The sequence below is a fragment of the Epinephelus moara genome, chromosome 9 (genome assembly GCF_006386435.1).
Source record: "Epinephelus moara isolate mb chromosome 9, YSFRI_EMoa_1.0, whole genome shotgun sequence".
Lineage (NCBI taxonomy): Eukaryota > Metazoa > Chordata > Actinopteri > Perciformes > Serranidae > Epinephelus > Epinephelus moara.
In genome coordinates, this window is record NC_065514.1 from 10,159,547 (window position 1) to 10,183,374 (window position 23,828).

At 40.4% G+C, this 23,828-nt stretch overlaps 1 protein-coding gene across 2 annotated transcripts in view; it reads left to right on the forward strand.

Annotated features, from left to right (window-relative positions):
• The first annotated feature begins 9,879 nt into the window (after window positions 1-9,879).
• The window catches only part of gsna (gelsolin a), a 28,270-nt gene continuing 14,321 nt past the window's right edge, over window positions 9,880-23,828 (forward strand). Inside the window, exons 1-4 of one of the 2 annotated variants that reach the window (XM_050053083.1) lie at window positions 9,880-10,050; window positions 19,826-20,022; window positions 21,977-22,131; window positions 23,496-23,657. In XM_050053083.1, coding sequence (XP_049909040.1) covers window positions 19,827-20,022; window positions 21,977-22,131; window positions 23,496-23,657 — 513 coding nt within the window. In that variant the 5' untranslated portion in view covers window positions 9,880-10,050; window position 19,826. The remainder of the gene's footprint in view (window positions 10,051-19,825; window positions 20,023-21,976; window positions 22,132-23,495; window positions 23,658-23,828) is intronic. The other variant, XM_050053084.1, reaches the window with a different exon arrangement.

Below are 23,828 nucleotides of genomic sequence, written 5' to 3' on the forward strand. Positions count from 1 at the left end.
ACCTGCGCCTTGTGAACACAAAGCACTCTGGGCCCGCTTTGCCTTTTGCTATTGTACTGTAGCCCTCCAAACTTGCCGTAGACAGATCACACGCTATTTCAATAAACACAACAGAACCATGGCCACAGGTAACGACAGCACGACCAGTGGACGAGGAGTACTTTGGTCTGACAATGAAACAGCTGCACTCCTCCTATGGAACGAGGAGAACATCAAACAGCAACTGCAGTGCCACATCAAAGTATAAACAAACCTACATCAATATATATTATATATAGGCTATAGTGTGAACAAGAAGAGGACTGAGGCCCCATCAGAGCTGAAGTTGACCAGATTGAGGACTGAGTCATCTTTCAAATGAACTGAAAATGTGAACACAAAAAGAACCGAGTCCCTTTTCTGTCGGCCCACTTTTTGGTGCACTTTAAGAGGACTGAGTCTGGTTCATTTAAAAAGGTCCAAGTGTGAAAACACCCTGAGTTTACAATGCACAGGTTACATGAACTGCTCCGCGGACTTGAAGCCATCTTGGGTGGTGGTCTGAGTTCAGTTCGCTTCAGAGGGGTCTGAGTTCTCTTGGAGTGTTCATATATGCCCAAAAATGCTGAGTCACTACTCTGAGTCCGCTTAGAGTGCCGAAAAGGACCGGGTAGGTGGGTAGGTGGGTAGGTAGGTAGGTAGGTAGGTAGATAGATAGATAGATAGATAGATAGATAGATAGATAGTGAGTCTGGTTCATGGGCCTCATAATCAACATTTCCCTTTCTTTTAGTGTAACAAAGGACAATGTGAAAATGTGAATTTACAAATCTTGAGATGTCTTAAGAAAAACAAGTGCGATTTCAACAGTATGTCTCAATGTTTCCACACTGAGTCAGTCGACTACTCACCGCCATCAATGGCGTCGTGTGGGGGAGAAAAGTCGGGAGCATTATAATACTGCATCATATCACATTAGCAGAGCATGTATATGTTTTTACTTTAAAAGTCAGTAGTAACTATGAAAGTCAAATAAATGTAGTGGAGTATAAAGTCTCTATACCTGCAAGTGTACATTAATAAGATCCACTCTAAGAGCCCGCTACTGTGCATAAGTTGTGTGTTTCCTTCTGTTCCAGGCTTTATGGCTATACTTAGATATTGTAAATATGTGATTATCAAAAAGCCATTTAATTATACTGGAATCCTGGAGCATGCCTACCTGTTTTGGTACTTTGTCTGAAAGAATTTTCCTTAAGTCATCATAAAATGGACAGTACAGTAAAAAGTGAATTTCACTCTCTGCTGTATCGACCAGTTTCAATATGTAGTGGTAATATTCCAGAACAAAACAGTGCCCAGAGAGGACACAGGCTCTTAGATAGATGATATTTAAAGCTTTGAATGGGTTGATTGGGTTCTGGAGGTGTGGTTATAGCAGTCGGACAGGCTTTGCATTGCCTTTAATGGTGGGGTCCAGTATTATATCTTTTCATGATGCCCAAATTATTTCCTCAGAAGCAGGAAGGGTACAATAAATAGACAAATAAATAAATAAATAAAAATCTTCCTGACTAATTGAAGAACATTTAATAATCAGTGTAACTCTCGGCCTTCCAGAAGTAGCTGAAAAGTGCTTAATTTAAAAAATAAGGAAACAAGTTGCACCTTTACCTTCTTCTTCTCCTCACCTAATAAAAAGACACTGCTGAGCTATATTACAATTTGCATAAAGAAGACCTTACAAGGAAAATAATCATTTAAGTTTCTTGGAGAAAGGGCAAAAAGAGATTTAGTTCAGTGAAACATTTCGTCTACTCACAGTTAAACACATAAAGTATGAACTGCTACAGTGGCATATCTGAAATAAAAAGTTCTTCCTGTTTCTCTTCATATTGGCTTCATACTTTTCCCCAAAAGTGAAATCCAGCTCATTAATTTGCATCTTGGCAACGACAGCTGCCAGTGTTGCAAGAATCATGTATGTTCAAGACAGTCACAGCAGTTATGGATGTTATGGATTCTCTGACTTTGTGGTGGTGAGCTGATATAGATGGCTAGAAAAAGAGGTGAAATTAATTACACGGTGCAAGCGAAGACACGCATATTGAATCTGCAAGAAGGCTGTTGCTACACAGGTCATAATAAAGTTATCTAATGCATCGCTTATGTCAGATTGCCAGTGAAACAAAACTGCAAAGTCCCTGTCTGTCATATAGCAGCAGAATTAAAACAGCCTATTCACACTGCAATTCATAATGGACGTCTGCTGTGTCTTTTAATGCCTGACAGAATTTCTGAAGACGATTATCGCTTTTCTTGTCGCATTATTTTCAATAAGTCCTTCACACTGTAAAGGAACCTCAGTCTGTCGGTGGACTCTGGAGGGTACTGAAGAGCCTGTAAGATGTCTCAGCACCACAAACATGGAGGCCTTCAGATGTGTAAGTGATAGTTTCACCACCCACATGGACACTTCAGATCCTCTATCTCTTTCAGAAGTAGAATGCCCACTGAAGAAAACAGAAATACAGCATTCTCGCTAAGAAACATAAGAATGTGAGGAGCACCATCAGATGGGAAGCCCACGAGAAAAGGAGCTAAGATGAATAGCCTGTGTCCTTGCCAGGAGCTTATTCAGTTGGAGAGGAGCTATCAAAACTGCCAACTGCAACATCTTATTATAGAGTCAGTGAAGCTGTCAGTCCACTCCCAGGCACTGCTTTCTGACCTGCTTCACCTGTCAGTGATTTCAAACCCTTTAATTGACGTTTTCCAAAGGTGAGATCCTCCTCAATCTTCCTCAGACAGTCAGCAGCAGTGGGACCCTCTGCTGGCCCAGCACCTGCCCCGCATCACACAGACAGCACAAAAACTTCCAGCAAAGACATAAAAGGGAAGCAGAGGGGGGTAATGGGCACCCCCACTGAAAGCCTCAGATTTTGTGATGACCAGCTGGCAGCCTGAGTTTCATGAATCCATCCTTCAGAATAAGCCACAAACCTCGCTGTCAGCTGTTTTCACCGGGACTGCTGCATGTCTTTGTCAGTGTCTGATGACAGTTGTTAACAGTGAGGTCTGTGGATTATCCACAGTAACAAGGGCATTGTTTCCAGAGAGATATTCTTTTTTAAAACACTTTTAGGGTCACAAATCAAATTCCCTTCAGTCGACACAGTGTTGCTTTGAGCTAAATGCTAACAATAGCATCCTAACATCCACATAATGATGCTAACATGCTGATGTTTAGCAGGTATAATGTTCACCATCTTAGATAAGCTTTTTATCATGCAAACATTGCTACGTAGCAGTGGTGGAGCGTAACTACATGTACTCAAGTACTGTATTTTAGTACAAGTTTGAGGTACTTTTACTTTACTTGAGTATTTTAATCTGATGCCACTTTCTACTTCTACTCCACTACACTTCCTTCACTGCAATTATTAGATACTTTTAGTTACAGTTACTTTACAAATTAAGGTTTTTGCACACCAAAGGTGAGAATATGCAAGTTTGGCTATAAAGATGTGTTGATTGATTATAAAATTAATTGGCAACTATTTTAATAATGTATTGTAATCTTTTCCATTATTTTGATTTATTATTTTTTTTGCACTGATTACCTTTACTTTTAATATTTAAGATATGATACCCTACAATACGATGTGATACGATTAGATAAAATAAAATAATCCCTTATTCGTCCCATGGCGGGGAAATTTGCAACATTACAGCAGCAGAGGGATAGTGCAAACAGGCATCAGTAGAAAAAAATACAAAGCAATATAATAAGGAAGCATCAGAAAGAAGTAAAATATAATAAAGACACAGCCTGAGTGACTGATTTTACATTACTGACCGACAGAAGTATAGATATTGCACAGTTTAAGAATACTGATATTGCCCCTGAGTTACTGATCATAAGCAGTAAAAAATAAAAAATAATAAGTAATATTAATAAATAGACAGGCTGAGTGGCAGAATTTACATGATTGCACATATCAAGTGTAGATATTTCACAGTTTGTATACAGATACAGATATTGCAAGAGAATAAATATAAAACTTAAAATACATTTTCTCGATGCATACTTTCACTTATGAAAGTTTTTTCAGTGCAGGACTTTTACAAGTAACAAACCTACCTCACTGATCAGTGGAGCCGCAGGTCTGCTACTCCCTTGAGTGGTAGTTTGTTTGTGTGAATCTGAACTAACCCTTTAAAACAAAATCAAAGTCACACATAACACAAACAAACTACCAGCCGAGGCAGTGCTACACCAGCAGCTCCTGTGTTTGTGCTCCAATGTGTTGGCAAAGTTTAGCTATTACTGAATGTTGCTGCCTCTGGCTTCAGTTCATAAAACTTCTTCTCAGTTTTTGGATTCTTTGTTCACTAACGGCATGTATTCCTTGAAGATATTTATTTATTTTAAGATAAAAAAAAACTCTTATCTGCTCAAATCTAAACATGTCAACCAGCTAAAAAGTCAGCTGATCACCTCCTCAATCAATACGTCACAGTACTTCACAGTACTACCATCTGGTCAGAGATATGGGACTTGAAAATGATGAAGGGCTCACTTCAGCGGGTGTTTTGTCCCTTCTGCCAAGCGGCCATCAACAAACTGCCTCACTGACACTGTTGTGGGATACTGAAAAGAGCATGATTGTATTTATTCATTCTTTGGATGGTGGGAGCACTCACAGAAAGCCCACACGGACACGGGGAGAACATGCAAACCCTGCACAGAAGGGTAATGTGTTGTCTATATCTGTAAGTTTCTGTGTTGTACCGGCAGTGAAAACAAATCTCCCTCTGCGACAATAAATCCACATCATCACAGTCAGTAAGATTCATCCTCTGGGGACCATGAGTGTCCGTACAAAATGTCACCATAATTGTCAAGTTGAGATATTTTAGTCTGGATCAAAGTCGTGGACCAACTGACTGACGCTGCCGTCTCTACAAGCCTGGTTAGAAACAAATAACAAAGCATCAGTTATTAGAAAAACACAACAGACTGTTGCAATTCCTATGAACTACTTTACATACTGCTGCAGGCTACCACATAAAGTTAAAACTATCTGCATGGCTACCAGCAGGGGTTCGTGGGAAAATATGTTTTCGTGATTTGGGTGAGCTATTTAACTCAAGTCTCAAGTGTACAGCTCTGCCTGTTGAGGGTTACTGGACTTCCTGTCGGGCTGAATGCAGCTTGTGTTGCAGTCTGAAACAGCAAAACACCAAAACAAGACTTTCTTGTTGGGATGTTTCCATCCATGACTGAAGCCTTTTTCCAACGTGTGCATAAATTACAGCTCTTACTTTTAGAAACTCATCACTGAGACCAATCTGTAACAGTATTTGTCACCACAACAATGCAACGTGTGATTTCCACAAATCTATTGTCAATATTTTGTCTTTGAGGAGAGCAAAAATATTTTCCTACTGGCTCAATGCAACATGTTGTTATCATGCATCATCATAAGATATTGTCACACGCTCTGGCTTCTTCACAACTGCTCATTATTACACTGTACATTCATAATAATAACACAGAGGAAGCAGAAGAGGAAAAGTTGACTGCAGCTTTTCTACAGCAAACATCCTGTGCAGTTACATCAGCAAATAATGCTGCCTTGTTATTACCTATCATGTCTCATACAGTTTTATTTTAGTCTAGCAAGTTTGATAGCAGTAATGAACACAAGGATGAACGGTAGTGCTGTAGTTTGTCCACTAGAGGGCCACCAAGATTTGGAAATGAGGCTTTACAGGAAAGTAAAGGGCCAGCACGACAATTAATTTCTCTCCCCATGATATTTTATATGCATACTACATACAGTTTTTTCAAAAAGATAAAAAGAAAATGATTTTAAAAAGAGAATATAATGCCTGAATTTTTGATCTGATCGATAAATGCAACAGATGTTTGTCTTTTAATATTGCAATCATGAATAAAAATACTATTGAATTTACGATTCAATTTACTGACAAAAAAAGAAAGAAAGAAAAAAGTTGCTTCAAAGGACGAAAGCCCAACATTTAGTGGCAACCCAGCGGTGAGGTTGCAGCACTGAAATGTCTCCCATGTCCAAAGAGTGTAGGAGAAACTATGGCAGACGATGCAAAAACTCAAAAACTTTAATGACCCTATCTAGAGCAAGTGTTTCCTTTGTCCAATCTGGGCTACTGTAAAACAACAAAGCAGACTCTGTAAGGGAGGACAAGCTCCCTGTGTAATAATTATAATATATTTCAATTTCATTTCAAAACACAGTTACAAAGTGTCGTACAATAAAACTTAACACATTTAAAAACACAAGAAGACTAAAACAAATGACATGTCATAAAATGTCATCTAGTAAAAGAAAAAATAAGGAAGTCCAAAGCTAAAATCAAGATAATAAATGGGAAACAAAATCAATAAGATAGCAATAAAAAAGCTTAGATAAACTCAGGATATGCTTTCCGATCTAAGAGACTTAAATGAGGCCAGTGACTCAGACAGCCTTATATCCTCGGGCAGGTCATTCCAGAGCCTCTGGGCCCTGATTGCAAAAGCTCTGTCCCCTTTGGTCTTCAGTCCAGGCTTTTGGACAAGCAGAAGACCCCTGCCAGAGGATCTCAAACTATGCAGAGGTTCATACGGGACTAACAGGTCTGAAATGTAATCTGCAGTCTGGAGCAAGGCCATGAAGAGCCTTAAAAGCAATTATTAAGACTTTAAAGTCAATCCTCGAGCCGAGGGAAACACTGTATCTCACTCTCTCAATGTGTAACAAGTTGGTGATTTCTGCCAACCAGGTCTTAAAAGAACGTGCATCCCCTGTTTTCCAAAGACTTAAAATATTCCTTTTTGCCACAACCATGCCATATTGTATTGTCTTTTGTTGCAAGTGGGACAAAGCTGATAGATGAAGGGTTCAACCCAAGATGGCAGCACATGGGTCTGGTGTTATATCACAGTTATATACTTCTGAGAAGTACTTAAAAATATCTGACCAAGACCAAAAGAGGTGGCCCAAGGTGCCCTCTGCTGACTTACATATTGGGCAAGTTGGAGACACAGAGGGATAAAGGGAGTGTAGTTTAGCTCAGGAGTAGTGCAGCCGGTGAAGCACTTTAAGATTATTTTTTTGGGCGTTTTGCCTTTAATGGACAGGACAGTGTGAGAAATGGGGGAGAGAGACAGAGTGGGGGGACGACATGCAGCAAAGGGTTGCAAGCTGGAATCGAACTCGCAACCGCTGCAGCGAGGTGTCACCTCTATACATGCTGTGTGGAGACCAAATCATGAGCTGTAAAAAGTCAGAGGTCTGATTCATAATGAAAACATAGTTATGAACATCATGTACCATTTCTGCCAGTAGATGTCCCTAAATCCTGCATACTGGACCTCTAGCCTGTGAGATCAGTGGGCACACTGGTGGGTTTCTGTTGATATATATACAGATGATGCAGGCAGTGTCCGCGAAGGAGATTGTAAATCCACTTAAAAGCATTTAAATGAGACTTTTCTCACCTTGTAAAGGGCTACAAATAATATGTAACACCACAGCAAAACAGTATCACTAGTTGAAAAAAGTACATTTAATTGTGTGACTTTTACAGTCAATATCTGGGGCACCATTTTCAGACAACATGACACAATTAAACACTATAAACGCTACAAAATATATATAACTATTAATATCTCTGTTACTATAATTTGTAGTGATAGTGGTAATAGTGTCAGAGTATGGCTGGCAACAAGACAGAAAGACAAACACTGATGATAGTCTGGCAGTTGTGAACCACAGCATCTGTTTTCCTGCTTATCCTGCATGTGTATTAACAACATTTACAATATAAACAATTAAAGCAGGTGATTAATGTCAGTGGCAGTGTTTGCTGACATGTTGTGCACTCTGTCATGGCAGCTCACGATATTAAAAGTTGAAAAATGCTAATAAAGCGAATCTTTTCTGCGTCAGTTGAGGATATAAATGGACAATGATACTATTATTATTTCTTTTCCTAACTCACCTGACTAAGCCTCCCTCCACGTTGTCCAACGATATATCCACTGGGACTGTTCACTGACTTCCAAAAGGCATTTTGCTGGTTTACACTGCTACAGATGGCTGCATGTTCTTATTATCCAGCTCTGGACAATACTTTGTGAAACATAAACATGCTATCTGTGCCAATCCGTGCCTAATTATTGGATGTACCTAAAACCTAGTGTATTGAAATATGCTGTCAGACTCAGTTTTAGCGCCTTTCTCTTTAAGCCCCCCTCCTGGCAAAGCTGATTGGTCAGTGTTTCCGGGTCATTCACATCTACACTTTCATGTTCTCTGCACTACCAGTGCCGCCGGGGAAATGACCATAACACAACTGTAGCAGCACTTTCTATTTTTATAGCCTGTTTCACTGGAGTTGCTTTGCTAGGCAACAGCGTGGGTCCATGTTTACATCCTGTCAGCTGATGTCATTCCACTGATGTCATACACTGCCAAACATTTGACCAGGAAATACAAAGGGAAGACTTTAGAGTGTTTATGTTTCAAGTTAAACAGGTAAACATACAGATTACATACATACATACATACTGATAGAGATTTTTTATTTTTGGGGTGGGCCTGTTTAAGATGTCTGAAAACTAACCGAGGATTTTCTACCTGGACATTATTGTAAATTAACATTGTGCTTCAGTCTATATAGCAAATTTGTGACATCACAACTTCACAGAAGTCCTGACGACTCATTTACAGTGACAGTTTCTGAATACGGACTGTGTGCACTGAGCATTTTGAAACTTTCACAGTACTGATACAGGCAGCACCTTTACCTGCTTTATAGTAAAACAGATATGGCAATCCGTCTTTTTACAATGTGGGACCTTTAACACATAATCACAGGCATAATAAATGTGATTTCTTTGCACAGAAACATGGAGCCAAGATGCCAAATTGAATGCATTTCATATAACAGTGTAATATTTGAAGAGTTAATTTGCAAAAAGAGATAAAAGCCATTCCTAAAATTAATAAAACACCAGCTGACTAATTTTCATTTGATTGCACAAAAGCAAAACATAATAATAATAATAATATGATTTAGGAAAATAAATCAAAAAGATATCTGTTTTGGCAAATGTACACTGTAGCTTTTGATTTGTCTGCTTGTTAAACAGTGTTAAATTTAACACACTGGGAAAGATTACGAATTTGCACACTCAGTTTCTCATGCATGTGCATGGTGAAGGGGCTTATGTAACATCTCAAAACATTACTATGATGTAATTATTATGATGTAATCCATAAATATCTTATTTGCAAGAACCATTTCTCATCTCCTTCTCTTATTAAGACTTTGAATCTCACACACTTTTCCAGATAAAAAGGACCGCCAACCTTTGACCCTCTGTGAGCACATGGGATAAACATGCACACTCCTGCACAACAAGGTGTGTCTGTAAACATAGTGGTACACCAGGACCAGGCAGGGGCAGTGTTGGTCGACATGCACGCTCTGTTGGAGACCGGAAGTGTACAGTCAGTCCTGGCTGAGCTTCATTTTACAACCCCTGCAGGGAAAACACCCATGAGATAAGTCTTTGTTGAGACTGCAACAGCAGGGGTTTGATTAAAATGTTTACCTCTAACTTTCCAGGCAGTTAATGTTTATTATTAAATGTACAAATGACATGAACGCTTTGGAATTCAATGCAATACAAAGATCAGACTGCCCACCTTTATGACACTGACTTCAAAAAATGGTCATAGCAGCAGATTAATGTTAGATAGAGAGATTAGACAGATTAATATAGACATCAGGGTGCGCGTGCGCGCCCATGTGTCGGCCGGCCCTCTGCAGGCGGTGCAGCAGGCTCGCCAGGAGGGAGTGTCATAACGGGGAGTGTCCCGGGACACGAGCATAAACAGCGGCTGTGCGCTCCACCGCCCCGCCGACTCGACGCCTCTCTGCTCCCGCTGCAGCTAGAAGCGCTCACCGCGGCTCACTCAGGTCCTCACCCGTCCGTCCGTCTGTCCCTCACCGATCACAACCTAACGCCTTCAGGTACGTTGAAACCTCTTCATTGAAACAGCGCAGCCTGTAGCACAGATTGCAGGACGGTAATTTGATGCTCTAATTAGCGCACAAAAGAAATGAACCGTTACTTTCTACGCAGGCTGAGACAAAGGCTTGATCTACAGGGAGGAAAGTGAAATACCTGTCTCCTCTGAGCATGTGCAAATGGTTTGCTTGAGCCCAAGTTCTTTCTGCTCATTCAAAGAAGCCTGCTTTTGTTGTCAAAAGTGCTGTGCAGCTGCTGCCTTATATGGACAAGCAGTGGAAACCCTGGATGATGACTAAAATCAAGCTGTGGTGCCACTTAAACTGGCAGCTGCAGGCACATTGTTCCTAGACTGTTCAAAGTGACTTGAGGTTGCCATGATGTGAAACCTAAAGCAACACTTAAACATGCCGTGTTTTGCTGCATTACAGCATTACAACACAAGCAGCTGCATATGCTCATCTCTATACACAGACATCTGTGGTTTCCATAGAAACACACAACCAAATAGTTGAATTGTTCACTGAGGAAGTTAGTCACAACATCCTGTGTGCGGCTGTAAGTTAGAGAAGCTGTGGTGTGAGTGTGTCAGACAATGTATGTGCATATGTGTGAGTGCAAGAGATAAAGACAGACCTTTGTTAGCCAATCAGAAAGCGCTGTGTCAGATCCACACTCAGTGGACAGCCGGACAGAGATTATAGGATGCCTGAACCCACCGACTGTCCGACACCCCACCTCAGATTTAGAGTTAAGCCTCAAACAGCTGTGTGCATGCTTTCTGTCCGAGAGGGCCCGACAGCTGAGCTGCTGTGGATGTTTGCATGTGAACATTTTCATATTTACATTTAGATCCCAAAATGCCTCGTCTAGGCTCAAAAGAGTGAATAAAAACTAAGCCACAGTGTCTGTGATGTCACCAAAAGTTCTCTGAGGGGAAATTATAAAGCCTGAAGTTTGCAGCTGCTGGAGCCAGAGATCCAAATTTAGGAGACCGTCCTCACGACAAATGACAGCATGGGTCTTTAAACTATTTAATTGTAAACATAAGTTATATTTACATCTCCTGACATGCACCCACTTGCGGTTATGCAGTCATGGGACGACTGCCCTCCACGTCCTCGCTCTGTAAAAGCAGAGGTGGCGTGATAAAGAGTGTTAGGGAGGAGGTTGGGTGGTTGGTTTGGCTTACACACCCAGTAAACTCTGATCTGCAGGTGAGAAGATGTCTGGTTTAGACTCAGGGTTAATTATCACCATTGATCCAGCATCTAAATCACTGTATTTCAAGTCCTAACTACATATTGGCTAACTCTGACAGCGGTGGTTTCTTCTAACAATGACGACAGTCTCTCCCTAAACTTACCAACACAGTTTCAGTTGACTAAACTCAACCAGACCTTAACCATCGAGGTGGCAAATGAGGAAACGCTCATATGAGTCATGTTTTGGACAGTTACATGGGTCCTTGCTGGGTGGGGCACGCACAGAAGACCTCAAACGTACACTTCTTTAAGTTTAATATCTTCCAAACGAGACAGCAACTTTAAAAATCTCAACACAGTCGCCAGATTAACTTGGTTTTGTACATTACTGGAAACCAGGGACTGGTAACATTTGCACATTATTAGGTAGCAGACATGTTGAAAATTTATGTTTCTTTACGTTTCAACAACACTATGGTTGACAGGTGGTTATGTTTAGGCACAAAATCCACTTGATTATGGTTAGAAAAGATCATGTTTTGGCTTAAAACCCAGTTTTGGGGGCACAATCAGCTGGAAATGCTGCAGATGTCTCGCTAAAAACACCTGGTTTTGTTGTTTGTTGGCCCCAAACTGTGGCTTGCAATGGTCCACAGCCTGGCAGCCATCTTGCCCTGGTGTCTTTCCATTAACCATCTCCTCCACCTCCACATAACAAAGACAATTGTACATGTAATCAGAAGGACGTCACTGTAGAAATGTTGATATGATAGGTATATAATGTACAAATGTAACCTATCCGTGGTTTAAAGAAACGTACAGTGCCAACATTTTTTTCTGGTGATTGGAGGGCAAATTCCAAGAGATAAAGTTAGCAACCGAGACCAAAAGTGGTTGCAGAAAGTATTTACAGACACTATCTCAGGGGAAAATAATGGGTTTTCCCATTAACTTCAATATAGTCGACATTTTTTCCAGTTGAGAAGCTAAAGGCCACGCCTCTCACTCAGTACACATGGAGTCTTATAGCTGCTTTGCATTTAGTGCAGGTTAATGGTTTTAGAAGTTAAATCACATCTGATTTCTGTATCTAAAATGATATTGCATCGTCAGTGTCAATCAAACAAGACGCCATTTTGATTGATTCTGCAACAGAACTGGTTTTAGCTGGATTGTTGCTGAAACAACCCTCTCATATCCCTTAATAACCATCCATATATCAGAGGGGTTATTTACCAAGTCATAAACAGCCATTTTGATTGTCTTTGCCTTACACTGTGTAAACACATGAAAAGGAAGCAGAGCAGCTATTAAAGAGCGTCAGGTCTGTGCAGATTGTAATCTGTCCTGAGCGAGCTGTAGGACAGCTGCTTGGCCCTCGAGAGACTGAGAGCGCCATGTAACTCAATGGAGAAAATGAGTCATCAAGAATCTCCCTTCCTGGAGGAGGAATCTCTTTTTTTGGGGGCGAAAAACTCAGCACAGAAGGCCGTGAATGGAGATTTCACAGATAAAACTGTTATGGGCTTGTTTTTTGAAGTGGGACACCAGCAGACAAATCACAAGGGTTTTAAAAATATGCTCATCATATGATCCCACTGTTGCTATCGGCACAGTGGATCAAGTTTTGAGGCCTCAAGTGAGGGCAGACACAAAAGAGAGGCTGGTGAGATGTGGGGGAGGGGAACAAATAGCTGAGGCTGGAATGACGGACTCACTCCGTGTGTATTTGGAGGCGAGGGGGGCAAAGAGCCTGCAGTGAGGGGGCAGAAACTCTGCAGAGGTTTGGGGAGGCCTGCAGACACCATATGCTTTCCCCAACATGCCTGAGAAGAAGAAGCAGTAACCAATAATCATGTGACCTGTTCTATTTAAGCTCGTAGCTGTGTGTGTGTGTGCGTGTGTGTGTGTTGAGTCAAACAAACTACCCCTCTCTGAGTCACCTTATCCAACCTGGGGCTGCCAGAAACATTCAATGGTTAATGCTTGTTTTAGTCAGCTGCTGCCATTCATTTAATAAAACTTTGCACACAGATATTCGAGATCTAATTCTCTAACCTTCTCCCTCGCTCCTGTTTTGTTATCTACTTTTTGTCAGAGACATTTTTTAATACCGGCTTTGATTTTTCGTAAGCGTGAGGTGATTCAGATGCTGTGTATCCCCTCTGATGTTTGCTTTATCAAGTCAGCGCGAGTATCTAACTGTGGCATGAAACAGCTTTGATGTGCAGAGACAGACAGAGCGTTTCTCTCCGTCAGAGGCGAGAATCACAGTCAAAGGCAGTCATATTTATTTAGTACCGCAGAAACAAAGGCCTGCAGAATAAGAAGTGATATTTTCAAGGTGTGAAATGTTTCAGAGTGAATGTACTCGGCTGCTGTTGGATGAGAAGACTTCTTGAGCAAGTTAACTTCTCAGGATTTTCTTCTTTTTAAAAGCAGCTGTGTTTTCAGGCAACTAGAGTATACAGCGATATTGAACGTTTATTGCGAGGACTGAATGGGTACACTGCTACTTTTGTCATGAAACTTACTCTAGACGCAACGATGTAAAACTTTACATCAAGTCACAAAGTGAAACTGAAGTGGCAAGTTTCTATACTTGCGTTCTGTTTCATGACCACAGATTTAGCTGTTAATATCCTGTGTTGCGTTCAGGGACTTTCAGGGTTTCAAATTAAAGCAAATGTCTCTGTGTTAATAAGCATCCCTGTGCTCATCTCAGATCTCTGCATGCAAGCTGTTTTCACATCTCTGGGTGTGTCAGTGTAAGATAATGAACGGCTGCATATCAACTCAAGCAGAAGTGACTGATTTATTACCAGTTGTTTGGGAACATGATGTTATTGTATTCTCTCACTGCTGTTGTTTTAGATGCTTCCCTCAGATATTTAGGAAGTAGCAGTTTGGAGGAAGCGGTGGTCTACCACATTTAGATTCATTTTATTTTAGATGTTCAAACCATCTTTATGCTAAGCTAGGCTAATTGCTTCCTGGCTCCAGCTCCACATTTAACAAACTGACATGAGAGACGTATAAATCTGCTCATCTGACTTTGCAGCCCAGTCACCAAAAGAAAATATTAGCATTGTAAGTTTCTACAAACCATGAAGGTGTTACATCTGCACGTATCATACACAGCATATCAGGGTTGCATAAGCGACGTAATTTGAGCTGACTGTCATCAAGAGGGGAGGAGATGGTGGATGTTGTGACATCTAGGCGAGACACCTACCAAGCCGCAGACCACTAGCCTGGAAATCCAGACCCAAATCTAGAAAGATTTAGGGTCTGGCTATATAATGCAAATGGCCCAACTCGAGGGGCAGCACCAAGCATGCATTTGTAAATATCACTGCACGCAATTGGATAATACTACGACCAATCAGAACAATACACGGGGTGACGTATCCAGAGCGCAACCAGTGGAGCTAACTGGTAGATTAGACTCTTGCCATATCCGGTTGGCAAAACAGCAAAAACGTCCTTCTTGCTAAGGAAAGATTCGAGCACCGTCTTCTGTTCCTCTTTTAGAGAAAAAGCCAAGTCTAAGTCGTTCATTGTAGCAGCCAAAGCCGTTTCAAACAACTGCTGTTCATCCGTAGCCATCTTGGCATGTTTATTGACTGATTCCGGACTTCGTCGTCGCAGCGATGTCGTCATTGTTTTAGCTCGCCTCTGGCCCGCCTATATCAGATACACCGATGTGATTGATGCAGCTCAGCTCCAAGGGCATGGGTAATGAGCATCATTACTGATTTCCAGAGTGACTCGCTGAGCAACTTCAAATTGTGCTCTCGCGAGAACTCTGGATTTCCAGGGTAGCAGACCACTGTTCAAGACCAACAAACAACAAAAGTGGTTTTGATTCAGCGAGTAACTGCTGTGTTTCCAGCGGCTTTTTAGGCACCAAACGTGGCTTTTGTAGCGACCTGTTGCTGCTTTTCCAGTTGATGTAGTGCCATGAAAGCGTTTGTTTTTACTGAGACATTGCTGTGTTTCCTGCGAGGATAGTGGTACAAAAAGTGGTTGCTTTTTACAGAGACATCTCTGCTTTTCCAGCAGCAATAGTTGTACGAAAATCACTTGTTTTTTTTTTACCAACACACTGTTGCATTTCCTGCCGGGATAGTGGCATAAAAAGCGCTTGTTTTTCACCGAGACATCTCTGCATTTCCTGCTGAAAGATTGGCACGAAAAGCGGTTGTTTTTACTGAGACATTGCTGCGTTTCTTGCGAGCATAGTGGTTTCTTTTCAGAGTCATGTCTGCTTTTCCAGCAGGTACTGTGGCACGAAAAGAATTTGTGTTTTTACTGAGACATATCTGCATTTCCTGCTGGAGTGGTGACAAGAAAAGTGTTTTTGTTTTTTTTGTTTTTGACAAACCATAACTAAGTGGTTTTTGTGCCTAAAGCCAACCAATGTTTAACCACAGTGCTGTTATCTGCTACGTGATAAAAGGCAAATGTAACATATCCGTGGTTTGCTAAAACCTATGATGCCAACATGTTTTCTGGCAAATGGGTTGAACTTTAGCAAAAGAACACAGTATATACAGTATATAATGCTACCTATTTACATTCAAGATTCTATGATGAAGTGCTTTGGTGTGACGTTATGTACTTTACATTAAACATACAAATTATGATTACCAATTGGGCTGAACCTGCTGGACTGGTATCAGCAGCGGATTGCAAATAAGACACATCAAAGACTGTTTCTTAATCACTGTTGTTATGAATGAAAATAAAAATCTCTAAAGCATATGACATCCTCTGTCCTTAGATACTTGAAAACTGTAAGTGCCGGTATTCAAAGTTTCCGTATTCATTAGTTTCCACGTCTCAAAATAAGACTGCTCAGTGTTTCCTTGTGAAAACCCTTTTAATTCATCAGTGTAAACCTATTAGATAAACTGGTATTTATCTATTAGTACCATTGTTTTCAAGCTTTCAATCAGGGTTCACACATTGCTAATACTCGTCTAACGGCTCAGTTAAACCTTCCTGTGTGGTCACAGATGCTGCAGATTTGCTGTCTGACTTTTGTAGTATTTAAGCTTCCCCAGTCTGGAAACTCCACCAGACTACTTTAGAGCCACTGTAGGAAAATTCAGCTTTCCACATGCTCCGTCAAGCTATAATGGTCCCAGAGGAATCGCCCCCGTTTTTCTTTTTCTGGCCAAACCCTGGACGCAGGAACTGCAGTGTCATGGAAGTTCAGACGGTGCAAGACCTTATATGACTCCAGGATACCCAGCTGTTTAGGCTACGTTTTCAGTGTTTTGACTGCATCCATTTCACGTGTAGACTTAAGTAGCTGTAAATCAGCTAAGTCTCTATGATCTGACACCTGAATATGTATGTTTCCGTCTCTTACAACGTCAAATATCTATCCAAATAATTCATCTCAGGCGATCCCGCAGCCAGCCGGCCACGTGTCGACATGCGCCCCATTCAAAAATCAGGAAAGTTGGCTGTGAACATGGCTCTTTCCAAAATGATCCACTTACTTTTCCGTGCTGAAACATTCCATAACTACAAAATACTGTGCAGCGAGTCTGGCTGTTACATATGAGAGCAGAAATGGGGAAAAAAGGAACCCCACATTCGTTGGCCTGGTTACGTGAATTCGGAGCCACTTCCCTCTTTCAGGGTCAGGAGCAGATTCCTGCCATGTTTGTGGGCAGACGGCCGCGTCGAAGAATGGCCGATTCTTGCTCCAGTGTGGAAGTTAGTCATGCAAATTGAGAGGCAGCTGGTCCAAACAACATTCCTGTGGAAAACTGGATTCTGTGTTCATTTTGAACTACATGACCTCCAGTTTGTAGATTTTTTTTGTCATACCTGAACTCTGGTTCTTGCAGCTAAGAAGGCTGGTACAGTTGAAGGTTTGAAGGTCGTATGGGGACACAATCATTTAAATAAATGGGTAAAATAAAGAAGAACTGCACCATGAAAGCTCACAGAAGCCCTTTTCAGAGAGGTCAGCTTCTAATTTGAGAACACGGCTTCACTTCAGAGAAACTGTTTGCGCTCTCTCTGCTGTTTTCAGTGCAAGTCATTAATGTGGAGTCAGTGTGGGTTAGACTCTGCTGCAGAAATCTCAGAGGACACATCTGTTCACCTTTGCATATTTTATGAAGATGGCTGCTTTACGATGCGCACCGTGTTACTTGACTTTGCAAACATTTAGGTCGAACCACACGACAGCTGACAGAGGTGGGAGATATTTACAGATCACTTACTGAAATGAAAGCAGCAAAACCACAATGTAGAAATAATACAAGTGAAAGTCCTGCATTGAAGTTTTTACTGAAGTAAAACTACAGAAGTGATAGCAACAAAATGTATTTAAGTATTTAGTATTAGTATTAAAGACCTCTTGTATTCACTCTCTTTTACCTTTGTTTTGGTCTCCACCACTTTCAGAGTGTTTTATGTATTGTATAATTACTGATTTATTAGCATGTAAGCAGATTTTTATTGTGTGTCTGGTGAGGTGGAGCTAATTTTAACCACTTTATATACAGTTGTGTAGTTTAATCTATAATAATACATCATATTTATAAGATATTTTGCAAGCATAAATCCGAATCTGTTGAGTAACTAGCAACTATAGCTGTCACACAAAATTAGGAGAGTCAAAAGTACATTATTCGCAACTTAGATGTAGAATGAAAGTTTAATGTGGCAAGTGAAGTGCATTTCAAACATTTTACATCACTAACTAACCTTTTTTTACGCTGTCTTTAACAGACGCTGAGCAAATTTGAAGCGTAACACAAATTTTGAAACGTGTGCGCAGCAGAAAATCATATATCATCATATAATCACATCTTTGAAATTATCTAACGCAGACATCTGAATCATGTCCAACCAACAGACTCAGCTGATTGCCTCGCTGTTAATTCATTCTGCAAACCGCTCCCAGACGCCCATAACAAAGATTTTAACAGGATGCTCAACTCCCATCTTAAAAATCTCAAACTTCCACACATGCTACTGAGAGGCCTGCGGCTTGTAATCCAACGCAGCACAGACACCCACTTGAAACTCTTGAATGGGCGCCACATGTCTTTATGCTCTCGGATATGGCTGAAGTGTATGGTATGTGTGCATCTGTGTCTGTGAATCTGTTTGTGAGTGGACCAATGTCTGACTGCTGATGTGTCCATTAAGGCTGTGATGTACTGTAAGACGTTAGATATTTGTAAACTGGTAGAGATTTTGAAGTTTTGTTATTTTGCTGTTTCTATGCCTTTAAAGGGGAACTGAAATATTTTTCCAACTTGGACCCTTTTCCTCATTTTTTGTATGTGTCAAAGACATGACATCATTAAGTAAAGGATCCCTACAGAGATAGACATTTATGTAAAAGATAAGATCCTTTTTGTCTGATTACAAACAGCCCTGAAATCACTATCGTCAAACCCACCAGACTCCATTTAAAAAAACTGTAATTTTATAATCTTAAAACACACTTCATTCACAGTTGACAGAAACAAAATAAAACTCATAAAACACATCTTAGTTCCTCTCTGCACTGTTCAGCAATCACCAACTCTGGTTTGGTTGAAATAAACTTTTAATTCACTAAGTTAGAAGTGAAAACATGCTGCCTCTATACTGTTTATTTAAATGGAGTCTGTTGGGTGTGGCAGCAGGGATTTCAGGGCTGTTTCTGGTTTAACAAAAAACATCTTAATCTTTAGCTAAAAGGCATATCTCTGTAGCGATCCTTTCCATAACGTTGTCAGACACTTAAATAACAATCTGAGCCCATCAGTGGCAAAAATAAGCACCTCCACCGCAGCCTGTTTCGCCACGGCTGGCTGCAGCCCGCTTGCTCAAGACTGGACCAGTTTCAAAACTTGTTGGCTACATTAGTCACTTAAAAACACCAGAGAAAAGGGGCACTCTACTAGTTTTAAAGTCACGGAGAGAACTACTCAGCCAGTGAAAACAGTTGTATAATGTGTCTGTGGCTTTGACAAAGATTTTCCTTTCTATAATTTTTTTTTCCACAGTGAAAAATTACAATGTAATGGGTGACAAATTTAAGAAAAAAGCAAAACAGAAGCAAAATTACATATCTTGTGAGACAATTTCTGAATATCTCCGAAGCCTTGTGCCCAGATATTTCATGGCTGCATGCAGATACTGTCGTTATGACAGACTGAAAACACAGTGTGTAGTTACACACCAAACTTTTCCTGTGTGTAACTATTCACAGGGTTTCTGTTGCCAAGTTATGACTGCGTCTGAATCATAACTGCAATGACTTCCTCTTCCTGCTCTCTGGAGGAAACACCCTGGGCACAGGGCATCAGTGACTCACCCAGCTGTACCATTAATATCTAACTATAACCCTAAACTTTATCTTTGTATCCATGGCAACACCCCAGCCTTAAAGAGGAGTGGCTTTCCAGAACAAACGTCTCACAAATAGGGAGCCACAGTCTTACATTGAAACGACTCCTATCTCTGTGGTATTTGACCGCTGAAACACAAAGTATATTTAAGTCTGAGTAGAGAAGCGCTAAATCTCAGGTGTGTGATTTTTCTGCAGGATGGCAGCGCAACACCCAGAGTTCCAGCGGGCCGGAAAGGAGCCAGGCCTCCAGGTGTGGAGGGTGGAGAACTTTGACCTGGTGCCCGTCCCTAAAAATCTGTATGGGGGATTTTACAGCGGAGACGCCTACCTCATCCTCAACACCATCAAACAACGCTCCGGAAACCTGCAGTACGACCTCCACTTTTGGTTGGGTGAGTGCATGAGATGCTATGATGTGTTATTACAGAGAAATAAGCAGAGGTAAACTGAATATCTGCGTTAACATATGTGCAATTTGTAAAAAGGAGGGGAGATTAAAAGGCAGTTTTGCAGCATTTTTCATCTTTGTGATTATTTTCTTCTGTAAAATCAAATAAAAGCTGTGCACAAGTGATCTCTAAGAAGTTAAATTTACTTTCTGTGTGTCACAATAAACAAGAAATGAACTTAATCATAACATCCAGCATTTCTTGAATATGCAAAAACCCGTAAAAAAAAAGTAGGAGGAGACCAACCTCTCTGGATCCCTTTTGCTTTTGTGTGTGCATGTGACAATTTGCATGTGACGCACTGAATCTGGGAGGATGAGAAGAGAAAAACAAAAAGCCTTCTGTCCTTAAATTTGGAAATTACAGACGACAGTATACGTTTATAAACAGAGCTGTGTGTACTGCTGCTGCTGCTGCTGCTGCTGCGTTTCATGTTTTCGCTGCGTCTCATCCTGCTGACTCAGATCAGTGTCTAATATTGTGTCAGGCCTTATTTCGTCAGACAGATGTGCTTCGTCGTCAAACTTGAAAGGACACTGTTGAATTTCCTAGCTGACATTTTTTCAATGAACTAAAAGCTCGTAAGGTACATATGCTGTTTTTGTGTCAGTACAAGGGGTTTTTTTTGTAGACCATTTTGCACCAACATGCAGCATACACAAACATGTTGTAGATGGTAGAGGTAAAGCTAATTTGACTGCAATATGAAGCATAAAAAAATGTGTTCAATGTGCTCAAGTACAGTTCCTGGAGAAAATACTAACAGTAATGACTTTGTACCACTGTTTTGTATGTTGTAGAACACACTGACAGCAAGTTTTAAAAAATCCCTGCTAACAATTGTCGAAGAAGAAGAAATCTTTTTAATGGGGAAACTGACACACATACTAGAAAGAAAATGGGAGAAAATGACTCTATACAAGACTCAGAAAGACGACTCTGGACTGGATTAATAATCAATAGATACACTCATTGTTAAGGCTGTAAAATGTGTATTTACCCAAGCAGTTATTGTTTTGTTAGCTTTTACTATTTTTCAATTATTTTATTATTTTAATATGCTGTTGTAACTGACATGTCAATGTCCCAAAAATTGTTTTAATAAAGATTTAAGTGAGGTAAACAGCCTTGTCTTAAGCCTTCCAGATAATTCAGTGGGATTTTTAAGTTGTTTTTTTTTAACCTAAAAAGGTACGATAGTTGTCACATCTTATTCCAATAAATGTAATCTTTTAGTCGTGTAATCATACCAAGACTATTGTAGTTAACTAAAACTAAAACTGCATGTGATTACAACATTTTAATTAACTGAAATAGAAATAAAAACTAACTGAATTGAACATAGTTTTCACTGGACACATCAATGTAACATGTCCATGTCACTTTCCACTGAAAATCCAAATTGATTTCAGAGTCTATTTAAAGTCAAACTGGTATTCAGATCAGCCAACACCTAAAGATTAGTCCTGCAGATGAGTACTGACAGAAGACAGAGTGTCTGACTGGGTCATTTTTTGGGATTTAGCCTAGAGGCAAACAGGAAAGCCAAAAGCTGAGTTGTTTGCTTTTTTGTATTGACTTCCTGTCCATTTAGTCAGCGTTATTGATCATGGAAACAGCATTTACCAATAAACAGGATCTGATGTAACCCACTCACACGCTGCTGAACTAATGTGTGTGCCCAGAAATAGAATAAATGTTGCATGTATAAATGCATCTGCTGTGATCTGACCCACTGCTGCTCCCGCACGTATCGATCTCCTGACTCACCGAGTCCTCAGCGTGGGGGTTCGTCAAACACAAAATGTGTCTCTTTGGGTGGATGTGCAGTATGACTGCTGAGATGAAATAAGTAGCAGGATTAACATGGAGCGTGTCTGTGGTTTTTCTGGCGCAGGTGAGGCCTGCACCCAGGATGAGAGCGGCTCGGCGGCCATCTTTACAGTCCAAATGGACGACTTCCTGGGGGGGAAACCCATCCAGTACCGCGAGGTCCAGGGGTACGAGTCCAAAACCTTTCTTGGGTACTTCAAGTCCGGACTCAAGTACATGGTAAGATGTCGTGTTTATAGCTGCAAAGATGTAAATACTCTGAACAAAAATTAAAATGCAACACTTTTGGTTTTGCTCCCATTTTTCACAGATTTAAGTTGAAGGTCTAAGACTTTTTTTATGACCACACTTTGGTTGCTAATTTGTTAAAATCTGTGTTAGTGAGCACTTCTCCTTTTCCGAGATAATAAATCCATATGACAGGTGTGACATATCAATATGCTGATTAAACACCATGATTACTACACAGGTGTGCCTTTGGATGGTCACAAGAAAAGGCCACTCTAAAATGTGCAGCTTTACTGAATGTACATTTCACCACCATAAGCTGTCTCCAGTGTCATTTCTGTGAATTTGGCAGTACATACAACCGTCTTTTGTGTGCATGCTTTTGTTTTGGTGCATTTTACACCTGGAATCATTTACAGATAATGTTAAGTGTGATTTTTGCCCATTTATTGACATTTTTAAGGTTCTTTCATCAATTTTTTTTTGTTTTGTTTATTGTTTATATTATGGTTGGGAAAGGCAGTGTTGCAGTCACAAATGTGGTATAATACAAAAAATAAAAATAAAAAATCTGACATTTCTCTCCCCTTAAGCCCTGGCATGGAGAGACCATAGTACCAGAGTTGCAAACACTAGTAGCTTTGTTAAGTAAGGCAGATAGTGATTAACAATTATAACTGTCATCGTAATTATTATCACCATCATTACTATTAATTGTAGCCCTACAAGACACTGTACATGGACTTAGAACAAGCATAAACCAGAAACATGCAGAAAAAGAGAGAAATCAAATATAATAGAATAAAGAAAAATAAAAGCAATATTAATAATAAATATAATATAATAATTACAGCACTTCCCTTCTTTCTATTTCATTCATTCCAGCCCCACCTGTTTGCCAGCCAGGAATCCAATGACCGTTATAGACATAAACTAGGAATTAAATACATAAGCTAATTTCCTCTATCATCCATTATGATATCCGCAGATACATAAATTATATGTATACACGCAAAGTCATCAAAGGAAATCCAGACCACATGTCTCAGCCTAATGTAGACGTGCTGTAGAACGTTCTAGCTGTGCAATGTCTCTAAAAGAGGAGAGCCATTCCCTCACCAACAGCGTATGTGGAGATTTCCAGCGGTTATTTCATCATATTTTAAAACATAAATTGCATTTTTTCCATTCAGTGTCTGTAAAGTAGAAAATCTGATCTGTATGACATCATTATTTTTTCAATCAAGTGTCCAAATTTCCCAATATCCATAAACAAAATCTTTATTTTCTTGACTTTAATTTTGTTCATGTAAAAAGGCAGGTTTTTATTTTGAAATCCAACTCTTACCTTCCAGAAAGGGGGCGTGGCGTCTGGGTTCAAGCACGTCGTCACCAACGAGGTGGTTGTGCAGCGGGTGCTCAAGGTCAAAGGTCGCCGTTCTGTCCGGGCAACAGAGGTGGCGGTCAGCTGGGACAGCTTCAACCAGGGAGACTGCTTCATCCTGGACCTGGGAGCTGTGAGTCACACAGAGCTGATGAAGCAGATCAATTTTATAGATATACATAATAATATGATGTGATAGTGACATGAACAAAAGTACAGATGTAGCCGTTGAGCAACCTGATGCAAAGGATTATGGGAAAAGTGGTGCCAATTTCTGTAAAACACAAAACACTCCTCTCTATTC